The sequence below is a fragment of the Taudactylus pleione genome, unplaced genomic scaffold (genome assembly GCF_031769625.1).
Source record: "Taudactylus pleione unplaced genomic scaffold, aTauple2 ptg000019l, whole genome shotgun sequence".
NCBI lineage: Eukaryota > Metazoa > Chordata > Amphibia > Anura > Myobatrachidae > Taudactylus > Taudactylus pleione.
Genome location: NW_028284421.1, coordinates 37,092,059 through 37,119,361, shown reverse-complemented (window position 1 = coordinate 37,119,361; position 27,303 = coordinate 37,092,059). Strand labels below are relative to the sequence as shown.

Sequence of the window (27,303 nt, the reverse complement as noted above, 5' to 3'; positions counted from 1 at the left end):
TGTGGTGAGTAGTGGTCGATCCCAGGCCACATCCTGACATAATCCAGATATTGACAGTAATCTCAGTATAACCCAGGGCTGGTTGCCCTATTGGTAAAATCAAAAAGATTCTGTAATGCCGAAGCAATCTGACAATATGAGAGATGTGAATGAAAGCAAAAATATATGTGGAGGAAAAAAAGAAGGTAAAAGGACACTCTAATTAAAAGAAACACCTACTCTCAATAACTGAACAATATCAAAATGGGGAAATATAGATCCAGATTATTTGCTTATTCTTCCTCCACTAGAGGCCACAGGGATGACACTGGATAAAGCCTGCAGAGGAGAGTTTGGGCACCAAATACTTAATGAAAATTACCCACAAGCTCAGACTCCTCTCCTCTGAGTTTTGTGCCAGCAGGAGCTGGGCACCACTTTATAGGTGGGCTGCTTTAGGTGGTCCCCCACAGTTTATTTTATTACTTTTTACAACAGCGCCAGTAGCCGCAGCACTGGCAACTGGGTCAGCACTCACTGGAGACCAAGTAAGGTGGCTCCCTGCATGCAGGGAGCCGCAGGTTTACAGCTGTTACCGCCGGAGCAGGAGATCTCCGGTGGTGCTGGCAGTGGGGGTTCCTGGTCTCCCGCACTTCCCACTAGACCACCAGGGATTTAATATGGAGCAGATGACTGATTAATAGCTGCAGCAGCCATATTCCCTGGGGTTATGCCAGACGCGGGAAGCGGGCGCTTTCCTGGTAGCACCTTCCACAACCCTGGGGCGCGCTTTCCCTCCGTGGCCAGTAAGCCCCAGGCATATTCTCCCTTCTCTCTGCATTCTGCATTTCCTGTCTCAGCGTTGGAGAGAGAAGCTGGGCTCCAGTCTCCTCTCATAGCCTGCTCCCAGCAGCTGCACTAGATTAACTGCTCCTTCCTGCTTATATAGGCTGGTTTGTTGAGCTTCATTGGCCCACATTTCTGCATTGAGTGGCGTGTGCCACAACTTCCCATGGCAGAGCGACCCTGGATGCAGACTTTTGCACAGTCAGTCCAAGGGTTCGTTCAGGTGTCCATGTCCTTTCAACAGATGCTAGATAAGGACAGGGCTCCTAGACGTAGGTCTGCTCCATGTGAAAGCTCCACTACGTTATCGGGCGGAGGTTCGGATTCAGCGGTGTCTTCAGATGTGAGGCAAGTGCTTGCATTACCTCCGATGTTGAGACGTCTTTTGTCCCAGAGGAGGCTATGTCTCCAGTAGACGTAGAAGCTGTTATCAGAGCACTAAAATCCATTCTACTAGTGGGGGCCTCGGAGCTACCTCATAGATCCAAGGCACCTGTTTTTAAGAGGCAGTAGAAGACAGTTGCAGAATTTCTGTCTTCAGCACAGCTAGAAGACCTCCTGGTGGAAGCGTGAATTCACCGTAGTAGGCGCTTTCAGATTTGTAAGTGTATTGCTACCTTTTACCCTCTCCCAGCAGTGGATAGGGCAAAGTGGGAGTCTCCTCCCCCAGTGAATTCCCACATTACTCGTCTTATTAGGTCATCCCTACCTCCAATCCCTAACACGGCATCTCTTAAAGACCCTATGGATAGGAAGTTGGGACATTTTTTTTTTTATAGTCCATTTATGTTAATGCAGGTGCTCTGGCTCGTCCAACACTTGCATCGGCTTGGGTGGCTAAAAGTAAAAAATGGACAACCATAAAGTAAGGAGTAGTCTACCATAAAGTAAGGAATGGACAACCATGTTTTACATTTATGCATGCTATCTATGAGGGTGACCACCTCATCCAAACATTTAGTTATTGTGAGGTTATAATCAACTCTCCAGCGCCTGGGCTCTATTTTTCTTTTCGGCTTGGGTGGCTAAAGCTGTCGGCCGCTGCGCAGGTGCTTTGGAGGAAGGGCTTACCTCTTGCACGCACAGAGGTGATCTGGTCTCCTTGGTTGTGCATGTTAGAGAGGCAGCTTCTTATCTCTCTGAAACAGCCATAGATTTAGGAATTTTGACTTCTAAAATTTCGGCTACTGCAATTGAAGCCAGAAGAGCACTCTGGCTGCTAACCTGTAAGGCTGACACAGAATTCAAAAAAGCCCTGGAAGCCTTTCCCTTTTCGTGTGACGTTCTGTTCGGTCCTGATTTGGACAAGGTAGTGACCACATTAGCATCTAAATCTTTCTTACCGTCAGTCGCCACTCTGAGACCTAGGACTTTAGTCTCTCGTTCCTTTCGTCCGCAGGGCAAAGCCAGAGGTTAAACCATTTCCCAGAAGCCAGGGATCAGCCACTAAAAGCTCCAAGCCCAGAGGTAAGCAACCCTGGGCCACTAGACGTCCGGCTGCCAAGCCAGCGGACAAGCCTGTCGCATGAGAGGGCGGGCCTCCTCCCGGGGGACCTCGGAGTGGGAGGCCAGCTTCTTTGTTTTTCTGCAGTGTAGATGCAGACCACGACAGACGCTTGGGTCAGAGACGTTGTGTATCGGGGCTACGCTCTAAATTTTTGACAGCGTCCGCCTTCCCGGTTCTTTTCTACCAGCCTTCCTACACAGCCAGAAAAGGCAGAAGTTCTCGAGGAGTCTATTCGCTCACTCATGGCCTCAGGGGTTGTTATTTCTGTTCCCCATCCCAGAGAGGGTGAGGCTTTTATGCCAATCTGTTTTTGGTTCAGAAGCGGGACGGCTCTTTTCGACCCATCCTTAATTTGAAACAAATTCCTCCAGATTCCCAAATTCCGCATGGGGTCCCTTCAGTCCATCGTCCTAGCCTTTTAACCAGGGGATTTTATGGTATCATTGGATATCCAGGATGCCTATTTGCATATCCCTATACAAGCCAATTACCAACACTTTCTCAAGATTGCAATACAAACCCGCTATTATCAGTTTCAGGCGTTACCCTTTGGTCTGTCCAAAGCCCCTCGTGTGTTCATGAAGGTCATGGCGGTAATGGCAGCACATCTTCGCCGCAAGGTCGTCAGATTTTGACCGTACATGGACAACTTGCTTTTTTTGGCCCAGTCTCCAACAGTTCTCACAGATCACATCCATCTGACAATGAAGCTTCTACAGTCCCACAGATGGATAATCAATTGGAGGAAATCCACACTATCACCATCCCAGGAGAAGCTCCACCATGGAGCCTTGTTGGATTCCATAGCTCAGTCTTCCTCCCTCTGGACAAGATCGTGATCTTACAAGCCAAAATTCCCACCTTTCTAGGCCAGCGTCTGGTATCAATACACTTGTGCATGCAGATTCTGGGGTTTTTGGTCTCAACGTTAGACATGGTGGAGTATGGTCCGTTCAGCTCCTGGCCTCTCGAAAGGGTCATTCTAAAGCAATGGATCAAGTTTTATCCCAAACCTCAAGGCACAGATTCTCATTCTTCCCCAGGAGGTATGTCTCTCCCTACTGTGGAGGCTTCAGCGCTCACATCTAGACAAGGGACGCCTCTTTTGTATACAGGACTGGGTCCTTCTTATCACCGATGCAAGCCTTCGGGGGTGGGGGGCAGTAACCTGTCACCTAACCTTTCAGGGCCATTGGACGCTTGAAGACAAGGCTCTGTGTCAGGCACAGCACCTCCTTCAGGGAAGTCCGGTTAAGGTACAGTCGGACAATGCAACCACCAGGGCGGCACCCGCAGTCAGGGAGCCATGCAGGAAGTCAGCCAAATTCCTCGTTGGGCGGAGCATCATGTTCCAGCACTGTCTGCAGTCTTCATCCCGGGAGTTCAGAATTGGGAAGCGGACTTCCTAAGTCGTCCGGATGTTCATGCAGGCGAGTGGGCACAGCATACAGACGTCTTCCAACTCCTAGTACACTGATGGGGTCTGTCATACATCGCCATGATGGCGTCTCATTTTAATCATCAACTACCGAGATACTGCTCTTGAACCAGGGATCCAGAAGCTCTCTTGGTAGATGCCCTAGCGGTTCCTTGGACCTTCCCTCTGATTTACGTCTTCGCTCCGATCTCAATGATTCCTCGGGTTCTCCGCAAGTTCAAACTGGGGGAAGGTACTTTGATCCTGGTGGTACCGGATTGGCCTTCTGCTGCGCTGGATTCTGTCTTAAGGTCCGTGTTTCCATCTGGATCTGACCCGTCTCACTTTAACGGGGTGGCTCTTGAGACATCCGTCCTAAGAGCAAAAGGATTCTCCACGAGGGTCGTTAGGACCATGCTGCAGGCTAGGAAGCCTTCTTTGCCACGTATCATTCACCGGGTTTGGCATACCTATTTTTCTTGGTGCAAACTAGGGGTCTTAACCCCAGGACTTTCCGCCTTTCCCGTATCCTTTGCTTTCTGCAGACAGGTCTGGATTTAGGCCTCTGGCTCTCGTCCATGAAGGTCCAGGCTTCGGCCTTGTCTGTTCTCTTCCAATGGCAGTTTGCTCTGCTCCCGAATGTATGAACATTTTTTCAGGAAGTTCTCAACGTTCAGCTCCCGTTCATGTCTCCTGTGGCTCCCTGGAACCTGTCTTTGGTTCTCCAATCTCTCCAGTTGGCTCCCTTTGAACCGTTACAGCTGGTGGATTTGCGCTGACTTCTGTGGAAAACTGTTTTTCTGCTAGCCATTGCATTGTCCCGGAGGGTGTCTGATTTGAGCACCCTATCTTGTCGCTCCTCGTTCCTTATATTTCATTCAGACAAGGCTGTGCTGCTGACCCGTCTGGGCTATTTTCCCAAGGTGGTGTCCCGCTTCCACATAAATCAAGAGATTGTGCTACCTGCTTTCCAGACTGCTGATCCCTCTCAGAGGCTTCCTTAGATGTGGTAGGGGCTCTTCCGCTTTATGTTGAGGACCAGGGAGATTTGCTAGTCAAATTCTCTGTTCGTCTTATATGACGTGCATAAGAGGGTCTGGCCGGCTACTAAATGGACCCTGGGCCGCTGGCTCCATTTCATAATTCGCCAGGCTTGCTCTTTGGAAAAGCTTCCTACCCCTGCCGTGGTGATGGCCCATTCCACCCGGTCAGTCGGGGACTTCTTGGGCAGCATGCTGTGGGGCTTCTGCAGGACAGCTCTGTAAGGCTGCCACATGGTCGTCTGCTCATACATTCATCTGATTTTATGCCTTCGATACCTGTGTGTCCTCGGACGCTGCCTTCTGGTGTCCTGTGCTCGCTGCAGCTAAAGAGCGTCCCTGCCCATAAGGGACAGCTTTGGGACATCCCAATGTCATCCCTGTACCCCCTAGTGGAGGAAGAAGACATGGAGACTTATGTTGCTTACAAGTTAAGTCTCTTTCTTCGACTCCATAGGGGGCACAGGGCACCCACCCTGGCGCACGTGACTGCCAGGGTGTGTTTCCTTGGTGACCTGTCCGGCTGTACTTTCAATGGTTTGTATGGTTCTGTGTGTATTCCGGACTTCCTTCTCCTTCTCTGCCTCGCTCCTGCCGTGGGCTTGCAAACTAAACTCATGGCCTGTGGCTGGGGGCGGGATATAGAGGAGAGGAGCCTGGGCTTGTGGGTAATTTCCATTAACTATTTGGTGCCCAGGCTCTCCTCTCCAGGCTATACCCAGTGTCATCCTTGTGCTCCCTATGGAGTCGAAGAAAGAAACTTAACAGGCAAGAAACATAAACCTCCTTTTTTATACATATAGTATTGATCAATTGTAGTGAGTAGGTGTTTTAAGTGTACTGTAGTTCAAAACATTTACTTAATAAAATGTAATGTCATAGACCTTGTGATATTTTCTGTGTCTGCTTTAGAAGCACTTGTCACACCTAGAGATGTGTCCTCGTATATCTAGCCTGAATACGCCATGCGGTGTGAGACGCCTGTCGCTAGTAAGCCACCAAGTACCATGCGCCTATGCTAGCGCTGGCTGTCTCTTTCACCTGAAAATGCATCTTAGTCACTATGTGATGTATTGATACCCCTAAATCTATATACCCAAAATTTCGCTGTTTAGCGCTACAAGTCGCATAAGAAATAATTGCTTTCCAATCCAATTGTGGTTCCAAAGCACAAAAAGTTATATTATTCAATGAAAAGTATAACGCGCTGTGATCTATACAATTAGCGCAAAAAGCAAGTACATACAAAAGGTACGAGCCAATACATACGCGTGCGCACTGGTCCCAGTATACAGTCGTCTCTCCAGAAGCCTGTGGTCATCCAAGAAGAATGGCTGTATACTATAACCAGTGAGCAGGCTATATACCTTACAGAACAAAGAGACTAGTTAACAGATTTCCATTGGGTCTTGCTCCTGGACATTATGGTACGATGCAAGTCATTGGACAGTTCATACAGCATCACTGGGGGTATGTCCCAGTTCCTCAGACGTTGCTTTGTGTGGTTTTCACGCCGAAGAACTGGTTTAAACTAATAAAAGACACTACATACAGAGATGCATTCTAACCACTAATTTCCTATAATTCATATCTTGCAGACGCATGATGCGATCTCCTTGCTGATAGAACCGGAGATCTGCAAAAAACAGTGATTTAGAATGGTACCAAACATGACTTGTCTCCTAGTCTCTATACCTTAAACATCATATACTTTACATTTCATAACATAAGTATTTGATAATAAAACCTCTAATATTGAGCTTAATGCTTGGGAACCTTTTTATAAGTGATTGCGTAAAGTCGCTAGTATGCACTGTGCGTCTATGTGTTTTGTGCTTATCTGTGTTTTGATAAACAGCGCAGTTGTGCGTCTTGTATATTTTATATGTATTATTTAATGTGCGTATAGGTTATGGTAGGACCTTCAACAATATGAGGTAGCAACGCAGACACAACGCTAATAATCGCATATAGCATCGCACACAATGGTTTCGTGGTGACGACGCAAGATGGTGTCATGGCCAGATATTAATTTAAGATTTGGTCTCAGCCAATCATCCGGCTTCGACAGATGCGACTAGGACACAACAGCAGACTGTGATGATTAATTTGATATGCGACACTCTTATATCTGTGTGCGACTGAGTCTGTACGAAGCACAACGGAACTTGGTGTGGAAAAAAGCCGCGGCTGCTGAATCATAGCATTTTGTATACAAATTCAGACTCAGACTCGCACACAGATATTCAAGTGTCGCATATCAAATTAATAAGCACCGTCTTCTGGTGTGTCCTAGTCGCTACACATTGCAACTAATACGCAGTTTATTTTGTGCAAACAAGACACCAAGCGCTAGCAAAGTCGCACGGGACCTGGCGCCAACAGTCGCTGATTGGCATGACTGCAGCAAAGATGTATGAGGGCACATCTGTATGTATGTTTCTGTGTATGTATCTGTTTGACTTCTGGGAGAACACCACCTGGTTATATACTTTCTGGTCTCTTTATAAGGTGGTAGACAGACAGAACATCCTTTACCAGTGCCAGGACCACACATCCCCCTGTACATAGCCCCTGAGGTTCCAAGTGTACATAAATGGAAGCTGTTTAGTATACCCTTGTCACAATTGCACTATTATATAAACAAATATGGTCATTATGGATTTCAACAGGCCCAACATACAGTGCATCCGGAAAGTATTCACAGCGCTTCACTTTTTCCACAATTTGTTCTGTTAGAGCCTTATTCCAAAATGGAATAAATTAATTTTTGTCCTCAAAATTCTACACACAATACCCCATAATGACAACATGTAAAAAGTTTTTTTTTAGATTTTTGCAAATGTAATAAAAAAAAAAAAAAAAAAAACTAAAAAATAACATGTACATAAGTATTCAAAGCCTTTGTTCAATACTTTGTTGATGCACCTTTGGCAGCAATTACAGCCTCAAGTATTTTTGAACATGATGCTACGATCTTGGCACACCTATCTTTGGGCAGTTTCGCCCATTCCTCTTTGCAGCACCTCTCAAGCACCATCAGGTTGGATGGGAAGCGTCGGTGCACAGCCATTTTTAGATCGCTCCAGAGATGTTCAATCGGATTCAAGTGTGGGCTCTGGCTGGGCCACTCAAGGACATTCACAGAGTTGTCCTGAAGCCACTCCTTTGATATCTTGGCTGTGTGCTTAGGGTCGTTGTCCGGCTGAAAGACGTACCGTTGCCCCAGACTGAGGTCAAGAGCGCTCTGGAGCAGGTTTTCATCCAGGATGTCTCTGTACATTGCTGCATTCATCTTTCCCTCTATCCTGACTAGACTCCCAGTTCCTGCCGCTGAAAAACATCCCCACAAATGATGCTGCCACCACCATGCTTCACTGTAGGGATGGTATTGGCCTGGTGACGAGTGGTAAGAAAAGAAGGAGGTACTGCGCTGCTGTGGACTATCTAATTAAATATACTTGATTGATTTAAAGAAGTGCTTGAGCCTCTCTGATTAATAATTAAATATTTAATAACATGCAATAAAAATACAACATCTATATGCAGCTTCTATTATAATAAGATGACATTGATGTCTTGGTTGCAACAACTAGTGTGACCATTCAAATAATTTGCGAAATACAATGTCTCCACTAAAATTCTTGGATCCTTTAGTAGTGAATTGATAAAATTGATACTTGTATGCTCACCACCGCTCTCACATATACGCTGAAAGTATCTGGTAAACACTCTTGTAAATAGTGCCTGGATGTTACTTGTAGTGTGCCAGAGCTCGTTGGGGTCAGTGTGCAGCACCGCTCCCAAATACACCTGGATCTTTGGTGGTAGTCTGGTACAATTCACCCGTCCTTAGTGGTGTGCCGGAGCTCGCCGACAAGTGTCGTGCGGCTGTGTTGAAGTCCCTCAGCCCGGCGTGGCAGCAAACAGTGTGGCCGTGAGTGACTCTTGGTACACTGAGGCGGACGGAGACCACAGGTGATCGGCGTCCGTCCGACACCTGATGGTATAGAGCGGTCTCCTTCTTTCTCTGCCGCAATGAATTAACGGCAGATGTCCCGTCTGAGCTGACAGCTGCTGCAAAGTTCAATCTGATCCGGAGCTCGTGTGCCAGAGCGCAAAACAGTGTGACCAGCGGTGAAGTAAGGCAACCTGGTGACGAGTGGTGTCTGGTTTCCTCCAAACATAGCGCCTGGCATTCACGCCAAAGAGTTCAATCTTCGTTCATCAGACAGAGAATTTTGTTTCTCATAGTCTGAGAGTCCTTCAGGTGCATTTTTCCAAACTCCAGGCGGGCTGCCATGTGCTTTTTACTTAGGAGTGGCTTCCGCCTGGCCACTCTGCCATACAGGCCTGATTGGTGGATTGCTGCAGAGATGGTTGTCCTTCTGGAAGGTTCTCCTCTCTCCACAGAGGAGTGCTGTAGCTCTGACAGAGTTACCATCAGGTTCTTGGTCACCTCCCTTACTAGGGCCCTTCTCCCCCAATCGCTCAGTTTAGACGGTGACCAACTCTAGGAAGAGTCCTAGTGGTTCCAAACTTCTTCCATTTACGGATGATGGAGGCCACTGTGTTCATTGGGACCTTCAAAGCAGCAGATATTTTTCTGTACCCTTCCCCAGATTTGTGCCTTCAGACAATCCCATCTCTGAGGTCTACAGACAATTCCTTGGACTTCATGCTTGGTTTGTGCTCTGACATGCACTGTAAGTGTGGGACCTTATATAGATAGGTGTATGTCTTTCAAAATAATGTCCCATCAACTGAGTTTACCACAGATGGACTCCAATTAAGCTGTAGGAATATCTCAAGGATGATCAGTGGAAACAGGATGCACCTGAGCTCAATTTTGAGCTTCATGCAAAGGCTGTGAATACTTATGTACATGTAATTTCTTAGTTTTGGGGGTTTTTTTTAATTAAATTTGCAAAAATCTTGAAAAAAACTTTTTACACGTCTTTATGGGGTATTTTGTGTGCAGAATTTTGAGGTCAAAAATTAATTTATTCCATTTTTGAATATGGTTGGAACATAACAAAATGTGGAAAAAGTGAAGTGCTATGAATACTTTCCGGATGCATGGTACTTGAATGAAAATGTATGTGTGTACACATAAATTTGAACTTACTTTGATGCATTACTTTGTGTTATAAATTTAAGTGCAGTTATCTCAGAATACCGTGACCCGAGCAAAAGCAGTTGGCCTGTAGACTCGTGCCTCTATAATGGTGATGGAAATTCTCAGTGGCCTCTAGTATCCTTATAATTACTGCAGAATATGCTCTACCCCATAAATCAGCTACAGTAATTAGTGAAAAGAGGCACCTGTTCCTTTTTTGCACCTAGACCAATTTTGGGTAGCATGAGTTATTACATGGAAAAATGTTTTATGTCATTTGGTTAAGAACAAGGAAGCAATTAGCTGGCCTGCATTTTTTTTGTACTTGCATAATTATATATTATTTGTTAAGTTCAGTGCAAACTAGATTGCAGTAAGTAGTGTTTTCTATCACTGTATATTACTGACACATCTCTCTTACAGGAAACATCCTTCTCCTGTCATCCCGTTCCTCCCACCCGTCAGACAAGCTCATGCTAATTGACTTTGAATACAGCAGCTACAATTACAGGTTGGCCAATTTACACTGTGTTGAGTAGCAGAATATTCATTAATTGCACATTAATTTCTCATATTCATTGTGATGTGCCTGTGCTGCTGTTTTGCAAGTGTTTTCTTATTTTTTTTAGCATATTGTGTACATGTGTTTCTGTCTCCTGAAAATCGCATGTATGATGCAGGTTCTTGTTTACAGAAAAGATGACATTATTAATTTGAATACAGTACAGGTTGAGTCTCCCATATCCAAATGCTTCTAGGGGACGGGACCCAAATCTAAACACAGAATGGTGTATATGTTTCATATACACCATATACACAGAGTCTGAAGGTAATTTTATATAATATTTTTGTGCATCAAATTTCAGAATATTCGGATATGGGAGACTCGACTTGTATTTGTGATTAACAGTGATGGCAGGAAATACGACTACCAACATTTGCAACTTTGTGATTGGCTTTCACATTTTTAACAGCTCTGACCCATCGAGGCATTGACTCCACAAGACCTCTGAAGGTGTTCTGTGGTATCTGGCACCAAGACGTTAGCAGCAGATCCTTAAAGTTCTGTACATTCGAGGTGGGGCCTCCAGTGCTTTTACTTGTTTTTACAGCACATCCCACAGTTGTTCGCATGGATTGAAATCTGGGGAATATGGAGGCCAAGTCAACACCGTGAATTCATTGTCATGTTACTTAACTATTCCTGAATAATTTTGCAGTGTGGCAGGAATCATTTTCCTGCTGAAAAAGCCACTGCCATCAGGCGATACCGTTGCCATGAAGGAGTGTATTAGGTCCGCAACAATGTTTAGGTAGGTGGTATGTCAAAGTAACATCCACATGAATGCCAGGACATAAGGTTTCCAAGCAGACCATTGCCCAAAGCATATCACTTTCTCATTCGGCTTGCCTTCTTCCCATAGTGCATCCTGGTGCCATCTCTTTCCCAGGTTAACAGCGCAGTGGTACCTTGCCGTCCTCATGATGTTTAAGAAACCATAATTCATCAGACCAGGGTACCTTCTTCCATTGCTCCATGATCCAATTCTGATGTTCACGTGCCCATTGTAGGCGCTTTATGTGGTGGACAGGGGTCAGCAAGGCCACTCTGAGCAGTTTCCGGCTACGCAGTTGCAATGCAATGTTTGTTCTGACACCTTTCTATCATAGCCAGCATTAACTTCGTCAACATTTCGTACTACAGTAGCCCTTTTCTGGGATCAGGCCAGATGAGCTAGCCTTTGCTCCCCACATGCATCATTGAGCCTTTGGTGTACTTGACACTGTCACCAGTTCACTGGTTGTCCTTCCTTGGATCACTTTTGGTAGGTGCTATCTACTGCATATCGGGAACACTTAACAAGACCTGCCATTTCTTCTTCAGGTCCATAGGGATCCACAGGGATACCATGGGATGTAGGTGGCTGGAGCTTACCGGGCACCAAACAGTCAAAACTTCAGCTCCCAGGATGCCCCGGGCCTCCTCCACTTATAGCCAAGCCAAAGGCCGATCAATTTGAGTTTGTTGCCGGCAGGAGCCGGTTGCACCTTTTAGACAGGGGGACTGCATTAGTCAGCCTCAAGCTTTATTTTTATTATTTCTTAGTTGTTTGTTTGTTTTTTTTATAAGAGGAAGCAGCGTGGGAGTCCGAATGGGCGCCAGTGCTGCTGCTCCAACAACCTCCGCAGGTGCTGCAACACCGGTGAGCAGTCTGGTGATTACGGCGGGCGCCAGCGGGGCTTAGATAGCTACTCCACTGGGTACCCAGGGCTGCAGCAGGACAAATGGAGAGACAGGTAAGGCGATTCCCTGCTTGCGTTCTGTGCAGTCCTTACCTCCGGCTGTGGAGACTAGCCGGAGGATACTGTAGTGGGGCATCCGGTTCGTCCGCACCCCCACTAAACCACCAGGGCACCTAAAAGTCTGGCATAGGGGACCGTTTGTTGAGGCCAGCGGCCCCGGTGATTGATGCAGCAGGTGGGAGGTAGGTTCTCCCCCGGTAGCTCCTCCCCCAGTTCAGAGCACCATCCTTCACAAGAAGCTTCCTGCCTCTGAGCTGCTCCTGCTCACCCACCTTCCACTGTGAGGCGTTCAGCAGCCATTGTACACAGCATTGCTGAAGCTACAGGTCTCGGGAGAATCGGGTCTGGTCTCCCTGAATGCCTCTCCCCAGAGCCAGGTTATACAGCGCTCAATCCTACCAGCCTATTTAGGCTTGAGTAGTTGATTCAGTGTCCATAGGAAATATATATATTTATGAATTGTATGCTAGCTCTGCTGTAGTGATATACTGTCTTAACTTTCTGACTCTCTGTTATATCTATCCCTGCTGCTCTTTCTTAACCCTCAACTACCAGGTGTATAGGGGTTCATTATTGCTTCACACATTTACCTGTATTTGTGAAGGGTGTCACATTACATTACTTGCTATACACTTATTGTGTGCTGCTTACTGGATATTACTATGTCTAAAGGCAATACTCCTTTCAAACGGTTCCAGATCCCAAAATGACTAGCGTCTTTTTACCCTCTCCCTCTTGGTGAGTGTACTAGGTGGGAAGTCCCTCCGACAGTTGATTCTCATGTGGCACGCTTAGAAGCTCTATGCTGCCTATACCGTCTACATCCTTCCTTAAGGATGCCACAGATAGAAAACTGGAAACTTATCTCAAGTCCATCTACTCGCTTTCTGGTGCTATTACATGGCTAGCTATGGCCGCGGCCTGGCTAGCTAAGGCTATCGAAGGATGGATGGAGGCACTGGAAAAGAGCCTGCCATCAGACTCAGGAGCAGCCTCTTATTTGGGAGAAGCTGCATTGGATACTGGACTACTTGCCTCTAAGACATCTGCGACCTCGGTAGTCATGGAATCCAAGAAGGCCCTTGAATCCTTACCCTTCTCTGGAAACAGGCTGTTCAGCACAGAGTTAGACAAAATCGAGGCAGCCTCAAAAGCTGTACTTTTTTTGCCTTCAGCAACCGCCCCTAAGTTTAGGTCGTCCTCCTTTCGGTCCTTTCGCCCCCAAGTTAAGGCAAAAGGACAGTCCTTTCCCAGGCAGCCTAGTTCTCACAAGACCGCCAAGCCACAATCCAAGCAGCCTTGGTCGGCAAGACGTCCAGCTTCCGTCTGACGACAAACCCTCCGTCTGATGTGGCGGGCCTCCATCTGGGGCATTCCAGGGTGGGAGGCCGACTTCTTCAATTTGCCGACTCCTGGCATCAAACAACAACTGACGCCTGGGTTCGAGAAATGGTCTCTCAGAGGTACGCCCTCACCTTCCCGAGGCGTCCTCCCCAGCAGTGTTTCTGTACAGGTCCCCCTCCAAAAAATAATTCACTCCCTGCTGCGTTCAGGTGTGATAAAACCGGTTCCTACGGCTCATTGATGAATTGTTTTTTTTATTCCACTTTTTTTTTTTTTGGTTCAGAAGCCCAATGGGTCTCATCGGCCTATTCTGAATCACAGATCTCTCAACAAATTTATCTGAGTGCCCAAGTTCAACATATAAACTCTACGATCAACGATCCTGGCATTAGAGTCTAAGGATTTTATGGTTTCTCTGGACATTCAGGGTGCATACCTGCATGTGCCTATTACTCCTTTTGACGGCGTGGCTCTTGAGTCATCCCTTTTAAGAGCCAAGGGTTTCTCTCCCTCTGTGGTCCAGATGATGCTCAGGTCGTGTAAACCTTCTGTCACGCTTGGCGCTGGGGAAGTGGAAACTCTGGGTCCGGGTTGCGGGAGGAAACGAAGGCGAGGGGCCTGGATATATGTTCTCCTCATCCACAGCTCTCGAGTGTTGACGAGACCTGGGCAATGGTGCGGAGTCTAACCCACAGGATGGTGTTCGCCAGTGACCCCTCCAATCGGGATTTGGGCTTAGCTGCACCCTGTGAGCAGGTCGCGGTCCTTTGGCCAGGTACCCAAGCTCAGTGGGAATTGGAGACACAAATAACCGTGGCCCTAATAAGAGATGCCTAAGATTTAAGGCACTGTGGAGTGATCCACAAACAACGTAAAGAAGTCTGGCAATACTGTAGCACCAAGTTCACTAGTGACACGTTTAGCACACAGGCAGATGGTAATACACTGTTGCATGAAGTTCACTAGAGACACGTTTAGCACACAGGCAGATGGTAATTCACTGTTGCACAAGGTTCACTAGAGACACGTTTAGCACACAGGCAGATGGTAATACACTGTTGCAAGAAGTTCACTAGAGACACGTTTAGCACACAGGCAGATGGTAACTCACGGTTGCACAGGGATCACAGTAACGTCTTGGCACACAGGCAGAGATGGAACACACTGTAGAGGAAATAGAACGCCAGGAACCTGGACCGGAACTCAACTAGGGACTAGGAGACAACCGTTGTTCAGGCAGTTTGCAGAAAGGTGGAAGCAGGCTATATACCCCACAGAACCCTTTGATAGGTGCACAGCGATCAGCTGATGCTCACCTATCCCAGGCCGGAAGTACAGTCACATGGGCCGACTGACATGGCGGCGCCCATGCCGGGAACCCCGATTCCAGACACCGGACCGCCCGCAGTCCCCTATGCACGGGGAGAATGCTCAGCGTCCTCTCAGCCGCCGCGCCAGCTGCCCGACCGCCCGGGAGATCAAAGGAAGCCGGCGAGGAGGTAAGGCCGCGCTGATCCCCGGCAGAGCCCTGTCACCTTCCTCAGCCCACATCTATTACATAGTTTGGCATTTTTACTTTCAATGGTTTTTCCCCAGAGGCTATGACCCTATGCTTTTTAGGGTTTTCCGGGTGCTTGCCTTTCTCCAGGCTGGGTTAGACCTCGGCCTCCGCCTGACCTCCCTTAGAGTTCAGGCTTCTACGCTGTCAGTCTGGTTCCAGCGAAGGATCGCTCCACTGCCTGATGTTAGATCATTCCTTCAGGGTGTTCTTCACCTTCAACCTCCTTTTGTCCCTCCGGTGGCCCTGTGGGATTTGTCCTTGGTTCTCCGGGCTCTACAGGCCCCTCCGTTTGAACCTTTGGGCTCAGATCTCAAGTGGCTAACAGCGAAGACTCTTTTTCTTCTCGCTATCACCTCTGCTCGCAGGGTATCTGAATTGGCAGCGCTCTCCTGTTGCTCCCCCATTTTGATTTTTCATCCAGAACATTGCTGTCCTCTGAACCCGGGCTGGTTACCTTCCTAAAGTGGTATCCCGATTCCATTTAAATGAAGAGATTGTGGTTCTGACCTTCCAGTCCTCGGACCTCTCTGCAGGTGAAGCCTCCCTGGATGTGGTTCGTGCTCTGCGGATATATGTGGATCGTACCAACTCCTTTAGGAAATCTGATACTCTCTTTTGTGTTGTACGGCTTTTACAAACGGGGCTGGCCAGCTAACAAAGAGACTCTGGCCAGATGGCTCCGCATGACAATCTCTCAGGCTTACACGCAAGCTGATCTCCCTGTTCCAAACACTGTTACAGCACATTCTACTGTCTGTGGGACCTTCATGGGCAGTTCGCAGTGGCACTTCTGCTGAGCAAATGTGCAGGGCAGCCACGTGGTCTTCCGTCTACACATTCCTCAGGTTCTACGCCTTTGACACCTTTACCTCTCAGGATGCTTCCTTTGGCCGCTGGATTCTCCTTTCTGCTCAGAAGCATCCCCACCCTTAGGGGAAACTGCTTTAGGACAATCCCCATGGTAACCCTGTGGATCCCTATGGACTCTGAAGAAGAAAATAATAGTTATGGTAGACTTAACTTTAACTCATTTCTTCGAGGTCCATAGGATCCACAGGATGCCCACCCTAACGCACCTGGCTCCAATGGGTATTTTCCTTTTGTTCACTGATTCCCTCTTCTGTGAGTGTTTGTTTCTCGTGTGTACTGTTCTTCCTTCTCCTCTTTCCTGCTCCTGCCTTGGGCTTGTTCACAATTCTGAGCTGCCTTTGGCTGTGGACGGGGTATAAGTGGAGAAGGCCCAGGGCATCCTGGGAGCTGAAACTTTGACTGTTAGGTGCCCGGTTAGCTCCAGCCACCTACACCCTATGGGATCCCTGTGGATCCTATGGACCTTGAAGAAAAAGAGTTAACAAAGGTAAGTCTACTATAACTCTTATTTTTATAGTCCCAGTTGCCGATCAACGTTCTCCTGGCAATTTACAACGCGCTGCTAGTGGCGGCTCCCCTTCTGCTGGGATTGTTGGCTTGTGTGCAATCCGACAGGGAAGATGCATGGTCGCATGGCAATGCGCGAGGCCAGCCGCATAGTACAGTGCGTGGAAAGACACGTCGAGGTTATCGCCACAATCTTCATCCCAGGGGGTGGACAACTGGGAGCGGATTACCTCAGTCGTCAGGAGCTTCATCCCGGGGAATGGGCTCTGCATCCCGAAGTCTTCCTACAGTTGGTCCACCTTCGGGCAGACCGCAGATAGATCTTTTGGCTTCCAGGGGCCCCATGATCGTCGGAGCGTATACGCTTTCACTTCCTTGGCCGCACGACCTAGTGTACCTGTTCCTGCCATTTCCTCTACTTCATCCTAGTGGCGCCGGACTGGCCCTGTCGGGCTTAGTACTCGGATCTCCTTTTCCTTCTGGCAGATGATCCGTGGCAGCTTCCGTTACGATCGGGTCTTCTTTAGCAGAGTCCGTTTGTGTAATATGACTTACATCAGCTTTGTTTGACGCGTGGCTGTTGAAACCAACATTTTAACATGACATGGTATTCCGCGAACGGTGATTTCTACTATGCTCAGAGCTCGTAAGCCGGTTACGTCTGCTCATTACCATAGAATCTGGAAATCCTATGAGTCCTGGTGCGAGAGGCGTGGACCCTCCACCTACTCCTTTCACTTACCTAGTCTTCTTTTCTTCCTTCAATCGGGTCTAGATGCTGGACTTCGTTTGGGCTCGCTGAAGGTGCAGGTCTCTGCCTTATCAATGTTTTTTCAGCATCGCTTGGCCCTTCTGCCGTAGGTTCAAACCTTTCTGCAGGGGGTCCTTCAAGTCCAGCCTCCCTATGTCTGCCTACATCCCCCTTGGATCTCGGCCTCGTCCTCTCTTTTCTTCAGTCCGCAGTTTTTTAACCTCTAGACGAGGTGGATTTGACGTTTGTCACTTGGAAAACTGGTCCTTTTGTTTGCACTGGCTTTGGCTAGGCGCATGTCTGAGCTAGGAGCTCTATCTTGTCGCTCCCCCTACCTTGTTTTTCATGACGACAGGGTGTAACTTCATACTTGCCCTTCCTTTTTGCCGAAGGTAGTGTCTACTTTCCACATCAATCAGCGAATTGTTGCCCGGCATTGTTGGATTCTTCTGGGGCTCCACACTCTCTGGATGAGGTTTGGGTTCTCTGTGTTTATGTGGACCATATGGCGGGGCTACGTAAATAGGACGCTCTTTTCATCCTTTATGATGTAGCCCGGCGGAGTTGGTCTGTGTCCAAACAGACCTTAGCCAAATGGATCCGTCTAGCTATTCGGCAGGCTTATGTCGCCATTGCTCGACCTGTATCCATATCGGCGGATTCTCTGCGCTCTGTGGGTATTTCTTGGGCTGCGTGCAGGGGGGCTTCTGCTTCTAATCTTTGTTGCGCTGCTACGTGGACTTCTCTACATACCTTTATGTGGTTTTATCGGTTTGATACTATTACGGCCTCTTAACTTCCCGTTTTGGCCGCAGGGTGTTGCAGGTTTCCCAGCGCTCTCTCCTTCGGGATGGAAGCTTTGGGACGTCTTCATTGTCTTGAGCTCCAGTGTCCCCTGGTGGATGAAGGAGAAAACAGGATTTTGGTACTTACCGGTAAATCCATTTCTCTGATTCCATAGGGGACACTGGACATGCGCCTTGCGCTGCTTACCTGCTTTACGTTTTTTCTGTTGGATTGTTCTGCTCCAGTTCTGTTGTAGTTTTCTGTTTTGTTTGTTTGTTAGGTATGACTGCCTGCGTTGCCTGCAGCGTGTTGTTCTCCTTCTCCTTTTCTTCCTGGTTGTTCTCAGTCTCCTCTCAGGCTCCGTTTCTTAACTGAGGCTGATGGGGCATAGAGGGGGAGGTGCCAGTCACATTTCTAAATTTTTTTAAAGTGCCAGGCTGTACTCTACCACCGTCTATACCGTAGTGTCTTGAGCTCCAGTGTCCCGTGTGGAATCAGAGAAATGGATTTACCACTAAGTACCAAATTCCTGTTATTTCATAGGTGTGTAGGTTACAATGGGATTTCTAGTGTCTTAACAACCCCTCTTCCCTCACCTAATAAAGAAATTTGTGTAAAACTTAAGTAATTTTCACTTATGTCCAGAGTCCTTTGCATTCGTCATGTGTGTACATGGACCCGATGCAAACATGGGCGCAATGCTGATGTTTGCGCAGATGAGCGATTATCGCTAATGCATCACGCATCTAGTGTAATTTTCATTCTTGCTCACAGTGAGGATGTACTCGTATTTGCAAAGTTATTGACAGGCAGGGACCGTTCGTGGGCAGCAATAGGAGGGGGGATATATAGATGCTTCCATCTCTGAATCATAATTGTATTTACTTTAATGGTAATACAGGGTGGGGCGACTTTCTCTACCTGTCTTCCTAAATACTTGAACTTTACATTGTGTTTTAGAATTCTGCACATCTGTCTGATCTCTTGTTTATTCTGTGTATTTTATTTTCTGGGTGTTAATCTCAAAATTCCAAAAATAAACACATTTTATGGCTTGAATTTTTAGCAATAAACACCTTTTTTGATATATACTACTTAGTGCTGTGTCAGTCTGGCTATTGTTTATCTGGATCTTTGTTTTTGACTACACAGCCTTGATGAATTGAAGCTGTTTGTGTGTGCAAATCTCCTCTGGTTACTATGTTTGGATATGTGTATATGTTTATGTATTAACTATGCCCCTCATTTTGCTAGCTACTATTCCTGTGCAGACAGCACCCCCACAGCACTGGTCATGCAACTCACATCACTAGTCACACCCCCGCGGTGCTGGGCAAACCCCTTTTGGCTGCTCACAATAGGCCCTTTATACATTTCAGCTCCAGGCCCATGTGGACTTTAATCTGGCAAGGTCTTTCAGTGGTTTTAATGTTATGGCTGATGGGTGGTGTATACTGTATGTGTGTAACCTGAATAAAAGTTTGATTTGCAGTAAAATTACTTCTGTGTGAACAGAACCCTGGGAAACTATAGTTGTACATCTTTATTGTTTGTTATCTCAGAGAAATGAAAATATAATTTACATTATTAAATAAGAAATTGAGATTGTTCAATAACTAATTCTCCATAAATCTTAGAAAGTTGTGCTCCGAACCTACTATAGATCTGAATTATTTGTTGCTAATATCTATTTTTGCATCACAGCTTATAAATGTGTGACATTGGATACGTGTGCCAATACACGGTATGCTGCTCATTTATTTTCTCCTTTTCTCTCCCCACAGAGGATTTGACATAGGGAATCACTTTTGTGAATGGGTATATAATTATCATCATAGTGAATGGCCGTTTTACAAAGCACAACTGAGCGACTACCCCACCCAAGACCAACAGGTACCTGCCTAAGAAGTTAATTGAAATTCACCTTTTTATTTGTTTTAATATACTGCAGCATGTATATGATATAGACCCCAGATTGCTGTAGATTTGTACAATTAATCATGTCTTGGACATTTAATAAAAACCGCCCATAGAAATAATGGTTTAGGTTGATCTAAGGACTTATAGGACTTGGTCGTTTAATCACTTCTCTAGTCTTCTGGTTTTATGCTCTGTCTTCTCTCTCCGTATCTCACTAGCTGCACTTTTTTCGATCTTACCTGTTGGAGATCTGCCCAGATCTCAGTGAGGAGGAGCGATGTGTACAGGAGGAGGCCATGTTTACCGAAGTGAACCGGTAAGATGACGTCTCCTCCCCATTTATAACTGTTGCACTTTTATTAGATGCCCTCTACTTCTTATTTTGCCCAGTCATCCTTGTGTTCTCCTGAACATATTGCATCATGCATTGGAGCATAGTGGTACAGGTTATCTTTGCCCATTGGACCTGGATGCAATCTCTATTGGTCTCTGTTATTGCCATTGCCATTAAGTTTGTTGGTGTAGTCAGGCTGCTACTGTAAAGGTGCTCATCCACTACACAATATAATTGAACGATTACGACATCGTGATCGTTCAATTGTTCATTAATCGTGCAGCGAATATTTCGGCAACGACCAGCGATGAGCTCTCCCGTTGGTCGTTGTCGGCATCTGTCATAACCTAAACTTGCTGTCCAACTTGACGATATCGTCAGGTTGTGCAGGGTCAGGAATGAGGGAGGGTGCCCACACTGAATGATTTATTGTTCAGTGTGGGCTCAATATCCACTGCACAATATAATGAACGATAACGATGTCGTAATCATTTATTAGTCGTGTAGTGGATATGCATCTGGGTCATTCCATGTAAGTTCAACCAGGGGTGTCCACCACCCATCTCAGATTTCTACTAAATTGTTTTAGTTAAGAGAGGATGTATTTCTGCCAAATATCTTGACTGTCTGACAATTAGTTTATTAAATATTGATTTTTCAATGTATTAATATATTTACTAATCGTGGCTTCTTTATCCAGTTTATTTGAAATATCACGGGTGTTTATTAAGGAATCACCATGAAATTTGGACCCCTAAGGTAACTTTTCACCCGGAATCCAAAAATCTAAACCAAATCACTTTATCTGCCTCATGTTTTGCGTTACGGCAATACACACGTTTTTAGAATAGAATTAAAAACACTAGGTTCCATTGACATTAAGGATCCCATTTTTTTGGGGGTGCTTAAAAAAGGTAAACATTACTACCACAAAAAAAAAATCAGCAGGGTACTCTGTTTAATAGTGGAGAAAAAAAATAATGAAGTTGATGTTCCATTACTGTTGTACCGCATACATAATTAACACAAGAAACCATGAAATTTAAAAACTTTAACATAACTTGAGTCCATAACTGAAGTTGAGTCAACAATCTAATTTTTCCCTTGTTTGGAACTTGTTGTAACGGTCTGTAATTTTCCTTAAAGTGTCAAGAGAAAGTGTATACTGCCTTCCAGTACTTCCTTGGATAGTAGGCACTTCCGTTACACAGAGGACGTGAATAAAAGGAACAAAACACTTATCTCTTGAAGGCAGGAAAGCTCATTTGTTGATTGGTTTCGTTTCATGAAGGGTACCAGCACATCTTGTTCCTCCTCATTACATTGAATGATATAGCCAATGTACCAGATGTTATTATACATTTTTGCTATGTATGTTCCAGGTTGCAGATCACTTTTGTCTATATTTTTTTGTGACTGTGGTCATAGTGACACTAACTCTGATTCCTGCTGTCTTCATGTCGTCTGATGACAATCGTTATATGTGTAGCTCATCATTACTAATAGACCGAAATCTCTGATGAGAACGTGTTCCTGCCATAGTCTTTGCTGTTTCTAGACGGCTATACAGCTTGGCTTTGCAGTCTTCTATTTTGTTTTGTGACACGAAAAAAAACTTTATGCCATGTACATTTTCATTTACCCAGCTATACAGGTCCTAAGAGTGATGTAATGGGTTTCCACTGCTTGCAGACTGGTGCGTGTGGCTAGACGTTTAACTGTCCCTCCAATGCCATCACACAGACTCTTACCATGAGATGTGGCAAAAAAATTCCATTCTGCTTGAATGTTGAAGTCATCCTTATGGAAGCATAAGTTCAAACAATTTTTGCAGTTCTTGTATTGTGCACTAGCACCATCACCAAAGTAGTAAATATACTCCAATTTTGGTAATAGTTTCGCTAATTGTTTCATAACTAACTGGTTTTTGAGTAGCTAGTAATATGGCAGTCTGTTTTTAAAAGACTACCAAATGTGCACTTTGAATTAGCGGCTGCCATGATTGATTTTGTTTCTCTGGAAAGTTTCAGTTTTAGTTTCTGTAAAGAGAATACCCTTCCCATCAATTTCTGTTAAGTTTCATTTTCTGTATGTGAGTTTTATCCCATTGCCTCATTTTAGTTCACTTTTTTGGTATGGTTTTTAACAATGTGTAAATCATGTATGCGGTACACCAGTAATCAAGCGTCAGCTTGATGATTTTTTTTTTCTCCACTTTTTTTTGTGGTAGTAATGTTTACCTTTTCTAAGCACCCCAAAAAAAATGGGATCCCTAATGTTGATGGAACCTAGCGTTTTTAATTCTATTCTTAAAATTCGTGTTTTTGCCGTAACGCAAAACATGAGGCAAATAAAGTGATTTGGGAGGAAAAGTTACCTTAGGGGTCCAAATTTTGTGGTGATTCCTTAATAAACACCCGTGATACTTCAAATAAACTGGATAAAGAAGCCGCGATTAGTAAATTATTTAATAAATTGAAAAATCAATATTTAATTAACTAATTGTCAGACAGTCGAGATAATTGGCAGAAATAGTTGTTTTGACATCCTCTCTTAAATAAAAATTTTTCAAAAAAACAGATGGGTGGTGGACATTTAATTTTTTTTGGGGGGGTGATCTGATGTGGAATGACCCACTGTAAGTGCTGCAACCCAGCGTTGCTTTGTGCATTGCAGCAGGAAGTGACTTACTGTCTTGCTGTGTGTGTGACCTCAAAGGAAGAGAGGAGGGAAAGATCAGCACAGGAAAGGGTACTGTACTAAGTAAATTAAATTACAATGTTCGCATCCCGTCTTAAATTAATGAACTAGCACGGCATCTGTGGTCAGAGCAAAGGTTACTATCAATCAGTATTAGAAAAATAAAACCTGTAGCTGATCAGTAAAGATTTTTTTACCTCAGTTGTCCGTGTAATTCATGCCTATTTTACAAAAAACTTAAGAAAAAAACATAGGCCCTGATTCAGAGCCGGACGCTCTGACCAGAGCGCTCGCTCTGAATCAGGGCCCTCCTCCATTAATATGGAGCGTCCTCCTGGACGCTCGTATAGCTGTGGGTCACCACCCACAGCATATACGAGCATGCAAAAAGATGGTCGCGATGGTCTTGACCATCGCGACCATCGGACTTGCGAGGGAAACCCTGCGGTCGGGTTTCCCAGCCACAAGGCCAGGAGTGATTTTGGCTATATCAGAGCCAAAATCACTCCCACTGATATCAATAGTGATGTCAGTGGGGCCGGCTTCAGACGGTAGGCGTTCCCATGGGAACGCCTCCGTCTGGCAGGCACGCCCACCAAAGGGGGCGTGCTGTCAATCAACATCGACAGCACGCCCCCTTTGGTGCGAGACCCGGAGCGATGGAAAGTCCTTCGCTCGCCGGGTCTCGCGCATGCGCACGACGGAGCTCCCTCCGTCGTGCGCATGCGCAGTGGGGACCATTGACCCACTTGCGAGCGTACTGCCGCTCGCGAGTGGGTCTGAATGACCCCCATAATGTTAACATTAAACCCTCTGTAAAATGAAAAAAATATATAGATTTTTTTCTTTATTGATCTGTCATTGTCCTTAAAAAAAAAGTTAGTTAAAAAAAATCCAACTACGCCTAATGGACGCTTGCTGCTAAATGATCAGTCATTATTTCCACTTCTACACATTATCCTTTTTCTTGTGTTCAGCATTTCTTGTATTTGGCCTCTGTTTTAGGTTTGCCTTGGCTTCACATTTTTTCTGGGGTCTCTGGTCCATTTTACAGGCAAAAATGTCAACTATTGAATTTGGTTACCTGGTGAGTATGACCTATACCTGTTTTACTTAGGCTAGTAACCATACCATAGCACCTTCCTATTGAACGCAGTGTTTAGATGTACTATTAACCTGACAGGAACTTGCCTCTTGCTATGCCTGCTGTATGCACAAAAGGTGAGTGTGTAAACTATATTTGTAGGGCTAAGAAACCTTAGTGAGCAATGGACCTATGTCACATGGTCACCTTGTCTGAAGACCTATGATGTGTCAGACACTTATCAATGAACAATGTATATTTGCTGCAATAATCTTAAATGAATTCCAACAGCCTTTCTTCACACATCGCTTTTAAATACATATAGTGTTAGGTACAGATTTGTCCTCATACATCAAGCTGGATGCACTGACGATGTCAGACTCAATGGAGCGATTTTTTTCTTTGCACCGTGCATGCATCCCAATTGTGTCCGTACAGAGTCACAGTTGCCATTTCAGACACTGGCACAAAGAACTGTATTATAGTGGGTGTTCGTGCGCATTGACAGAGAGCTGGCTTAGCGCACGCAGGTTGGTGAAAGTGGTTGTGTACAGTGACACTCAACTGCTCACATAGGAGACCATGGTCAGATGGAGCACCTGCCGTAGGCCTGTTGCAAGTGTCGATGGTGCATCTAAAGACACACCAATCAGAATTACAGCGTGTATAGATGAAAGTGGGCGTCTCAGGCCTTGCATATTCAGGAGCTTGGATGTACACCAGGGAAGCACTTTGCAGTGGCATTTGCATAAAGTTACAGGTCCACGACCGGCAATAAACTCAGTCACGGCTGCTTCTGTTTCTACCTCTAAATCAAGCTCTAAATGTGCCTTGGCTCATACCAGTCACCTCAAGCACAGTAGTGCAGGTGATAGTAATACAAGCAGATGTCTCACTGATAACTATTTATGTCATTTGAACCTTGTTATTGGTTCGTTCCTGCTTGAGTTGCCTACGTGTTGGGGTTTCCCCACATCAGCACTATGATAAGTACTTGGGGAGTGATTTAGCTGACCAGGAGGTACATTTATTAAATGGAGTGTGTTTAACCCCAAAATTTAAAACATGCAAGATATTAAAAGCAAAACACAGTGTTTTGCTTTTAGTATAATTAACATTTTAAATTTGGGATAAAAATGCACTTAGTAAATTTACCGTATCCCCCCCAAACACCCCTCCCCAACAGTGATAAAACACTGACATTGAAGTACAGATGTGTCCTCATACATCTAACCTCAATACACCATGCGGTGCGAGGTGAGTAGCCAGGTCCTGTCTGACCAGGGGCGTATCCATAATGGGTGCAGGGTGTGCATTGCACACGGGCCCCTGGGTCCAGGGGAGCCACACTGCACACCCTGTATTGAATACTTACCTCTCCGTAGTCCCGCATCGGCGGCAGTATTGCTACACAAATCCGGCATTTTGCGCATACGCAGTAGGGTCATCAGGGAAATGGCTGCTGCGCCATTTGCCTGGTGACCCGCGCAGTAGACACTGGCAAAGATTAGTGCCCAGAGTCTACTGCAGCACTCAGAGCACTGACGGACGCCGGGTCCTCTCTGAATGCACCCCTGCTTCTTGACTCTGCCTGCGCCGAGCGCCTTTCTTGTCTGAAAATGCGTCTTAGTCACAAATTAATGCGAGAAATCGCTTACTAAGACTGCACTGATTTATTTGATATGCAACGCTATATCTGTGTGCCACTGAGTCTGTATAGCGGAACTTGGCAGCAGCCGCATCGCGGCACTTTGTATACAGATTCAGATGCACACAGATATAAAAGTGTTGCAAATCAAATTAATCAGTGCAGTCTTGTCAATGAGTTTGTCGCAACCGTTTGCAACTAAGAAGCATTTTTGGGCGAAAACAAACGCACGGCACAAGATGTGTCAGAATGCACCTGGCACACCGAGAAGGGCTGTTTGACACGACTGCAGCTATAGTGTATGAGGGCACATCTATAACTATATGCATGGTCTAAAAAGTGGCCATATATCTTATTTATCATCCATTATTACATTATTCCGTTTTTTTGTGTGTTCTAGCAACTGAGACACCTACTAGGGATAGATATCCGGCTAATTGCAGGAACAAGCCCCCATTTTCTAGTAATGCCAATTTGCTGGGACTTTTTTTTTTTTTTTTTTTAATTTAACAATGGGTGCGGTATATCTGAAAGTGGACATGGCTCTGTGGGAGTGTGGTGTGGTGCCTGGCATATAACATCCTTTGGTGGATAAGAGATATTTATTTTTACAATATTGTTTTTTAAAATAATCAGATATATGCAGTACGGCTGCTAAACATGAGGAAGTGGCAAAGCCTTCAGAACTGAATTTCCCTTACACGAAAACATGAGGTAATGGGACACAGAGGGGTAAAGATTGCCCTTCAAAAACAACCAGGAGGAATAGTTGAATACTTTTTTTTAGGGAATGCTAATAAGCCTGTATAAAACACATTCCATCTACATTGTTTCTATATTGGTAAATTACAAATAAAGCTAAACACGATTGAGGGTATTTAGCAGACAGGGGCTGGGTACACATTGACAGATATATTGGCCGATCAATTGATCGGCCTATATATCTGCTATCCATCGGCCAGTGTGCAGGCGTGCCTGAGCGTTTCAACGCCGTTTCAGGGGCGTGCATAATTAAAAGGCATCGTCATAGTAAACGTCACCTGGTTGTATTTCACACTGAAGTGATCGCAGTGCTTGCGGCCAGGTATAGTCAACCTCAAGTGCTGCAAGCACATCCGATGGTGCTCAATGTACCAATGTTTTCATGCACTTCCAGGAGATGATGTGTGCAAGTGGGCATCTTATGAATGGCTGGTGGGCGTCTGCAAACACAAAGTGATTACACGCCAAGACATAGTGGGCGTGCTAATGCTTTGCCGTACGATCGCCTGCCTTGCTGGGCATGTGCTGGATTTGCATACACTGGGAGCGAATGAATGCATCTAGCGAGTGGGTCTGAATGAGCTCTTGTGTGTGAAAAATGACAGGCTTCGTACATAGACCCCTATGTATTAGCTTTACTCAAGGTCACTAACTAGTTGGACAGTTCTTAAATTGTGAGATCCGCTCTGACCCCGGTAGTTACAAGCACCTGGATGTGAGTATTTACAGATTACATACACCTGGATGAATCATGTATGGTTACTACTACTGTGAAAGAGCTTGCCCAAGTTGGTGTTCGCTATATATGAAAGTATCTAGTGCTA

General features: G+C 45.6%; 1 protein-coding gene across 2 annotated transcripts in view; it reads left to right on the top strand.

Moving 5' to 3' along the window:
* CHKB (choline kinase beta) overlaps positions 1 to 27,303 on the top strand; it is a 70,471-nt gene that overhangs the window by 41,255 nt on the left and 1,913 nt on the right. For both annotated transcript variants that reach the window (XM_088447056.1, XM_088447047.1), the window contains exons 7-10: positions 10,332 to 10,419; positions 19,816 to 19,924; positions 20,170 to 20,267; positions 23,991 to 24,072. In XM_088447056.1, the coding sequence (XP_088303182.1) occupies positions 10,332 to 10,419; positions 19,816 to 19,924; positions 20,170 to 20,267; positions 23,991 to 24,072 (377 nt within the window). The remainder of the gene's footprint in view (positions 1 to 10,331; positions 10,420 to 19,815; positions 19,925 to 20,169; positions 20,268 to 23,990; positions 24,073 to 27,303) is intronic.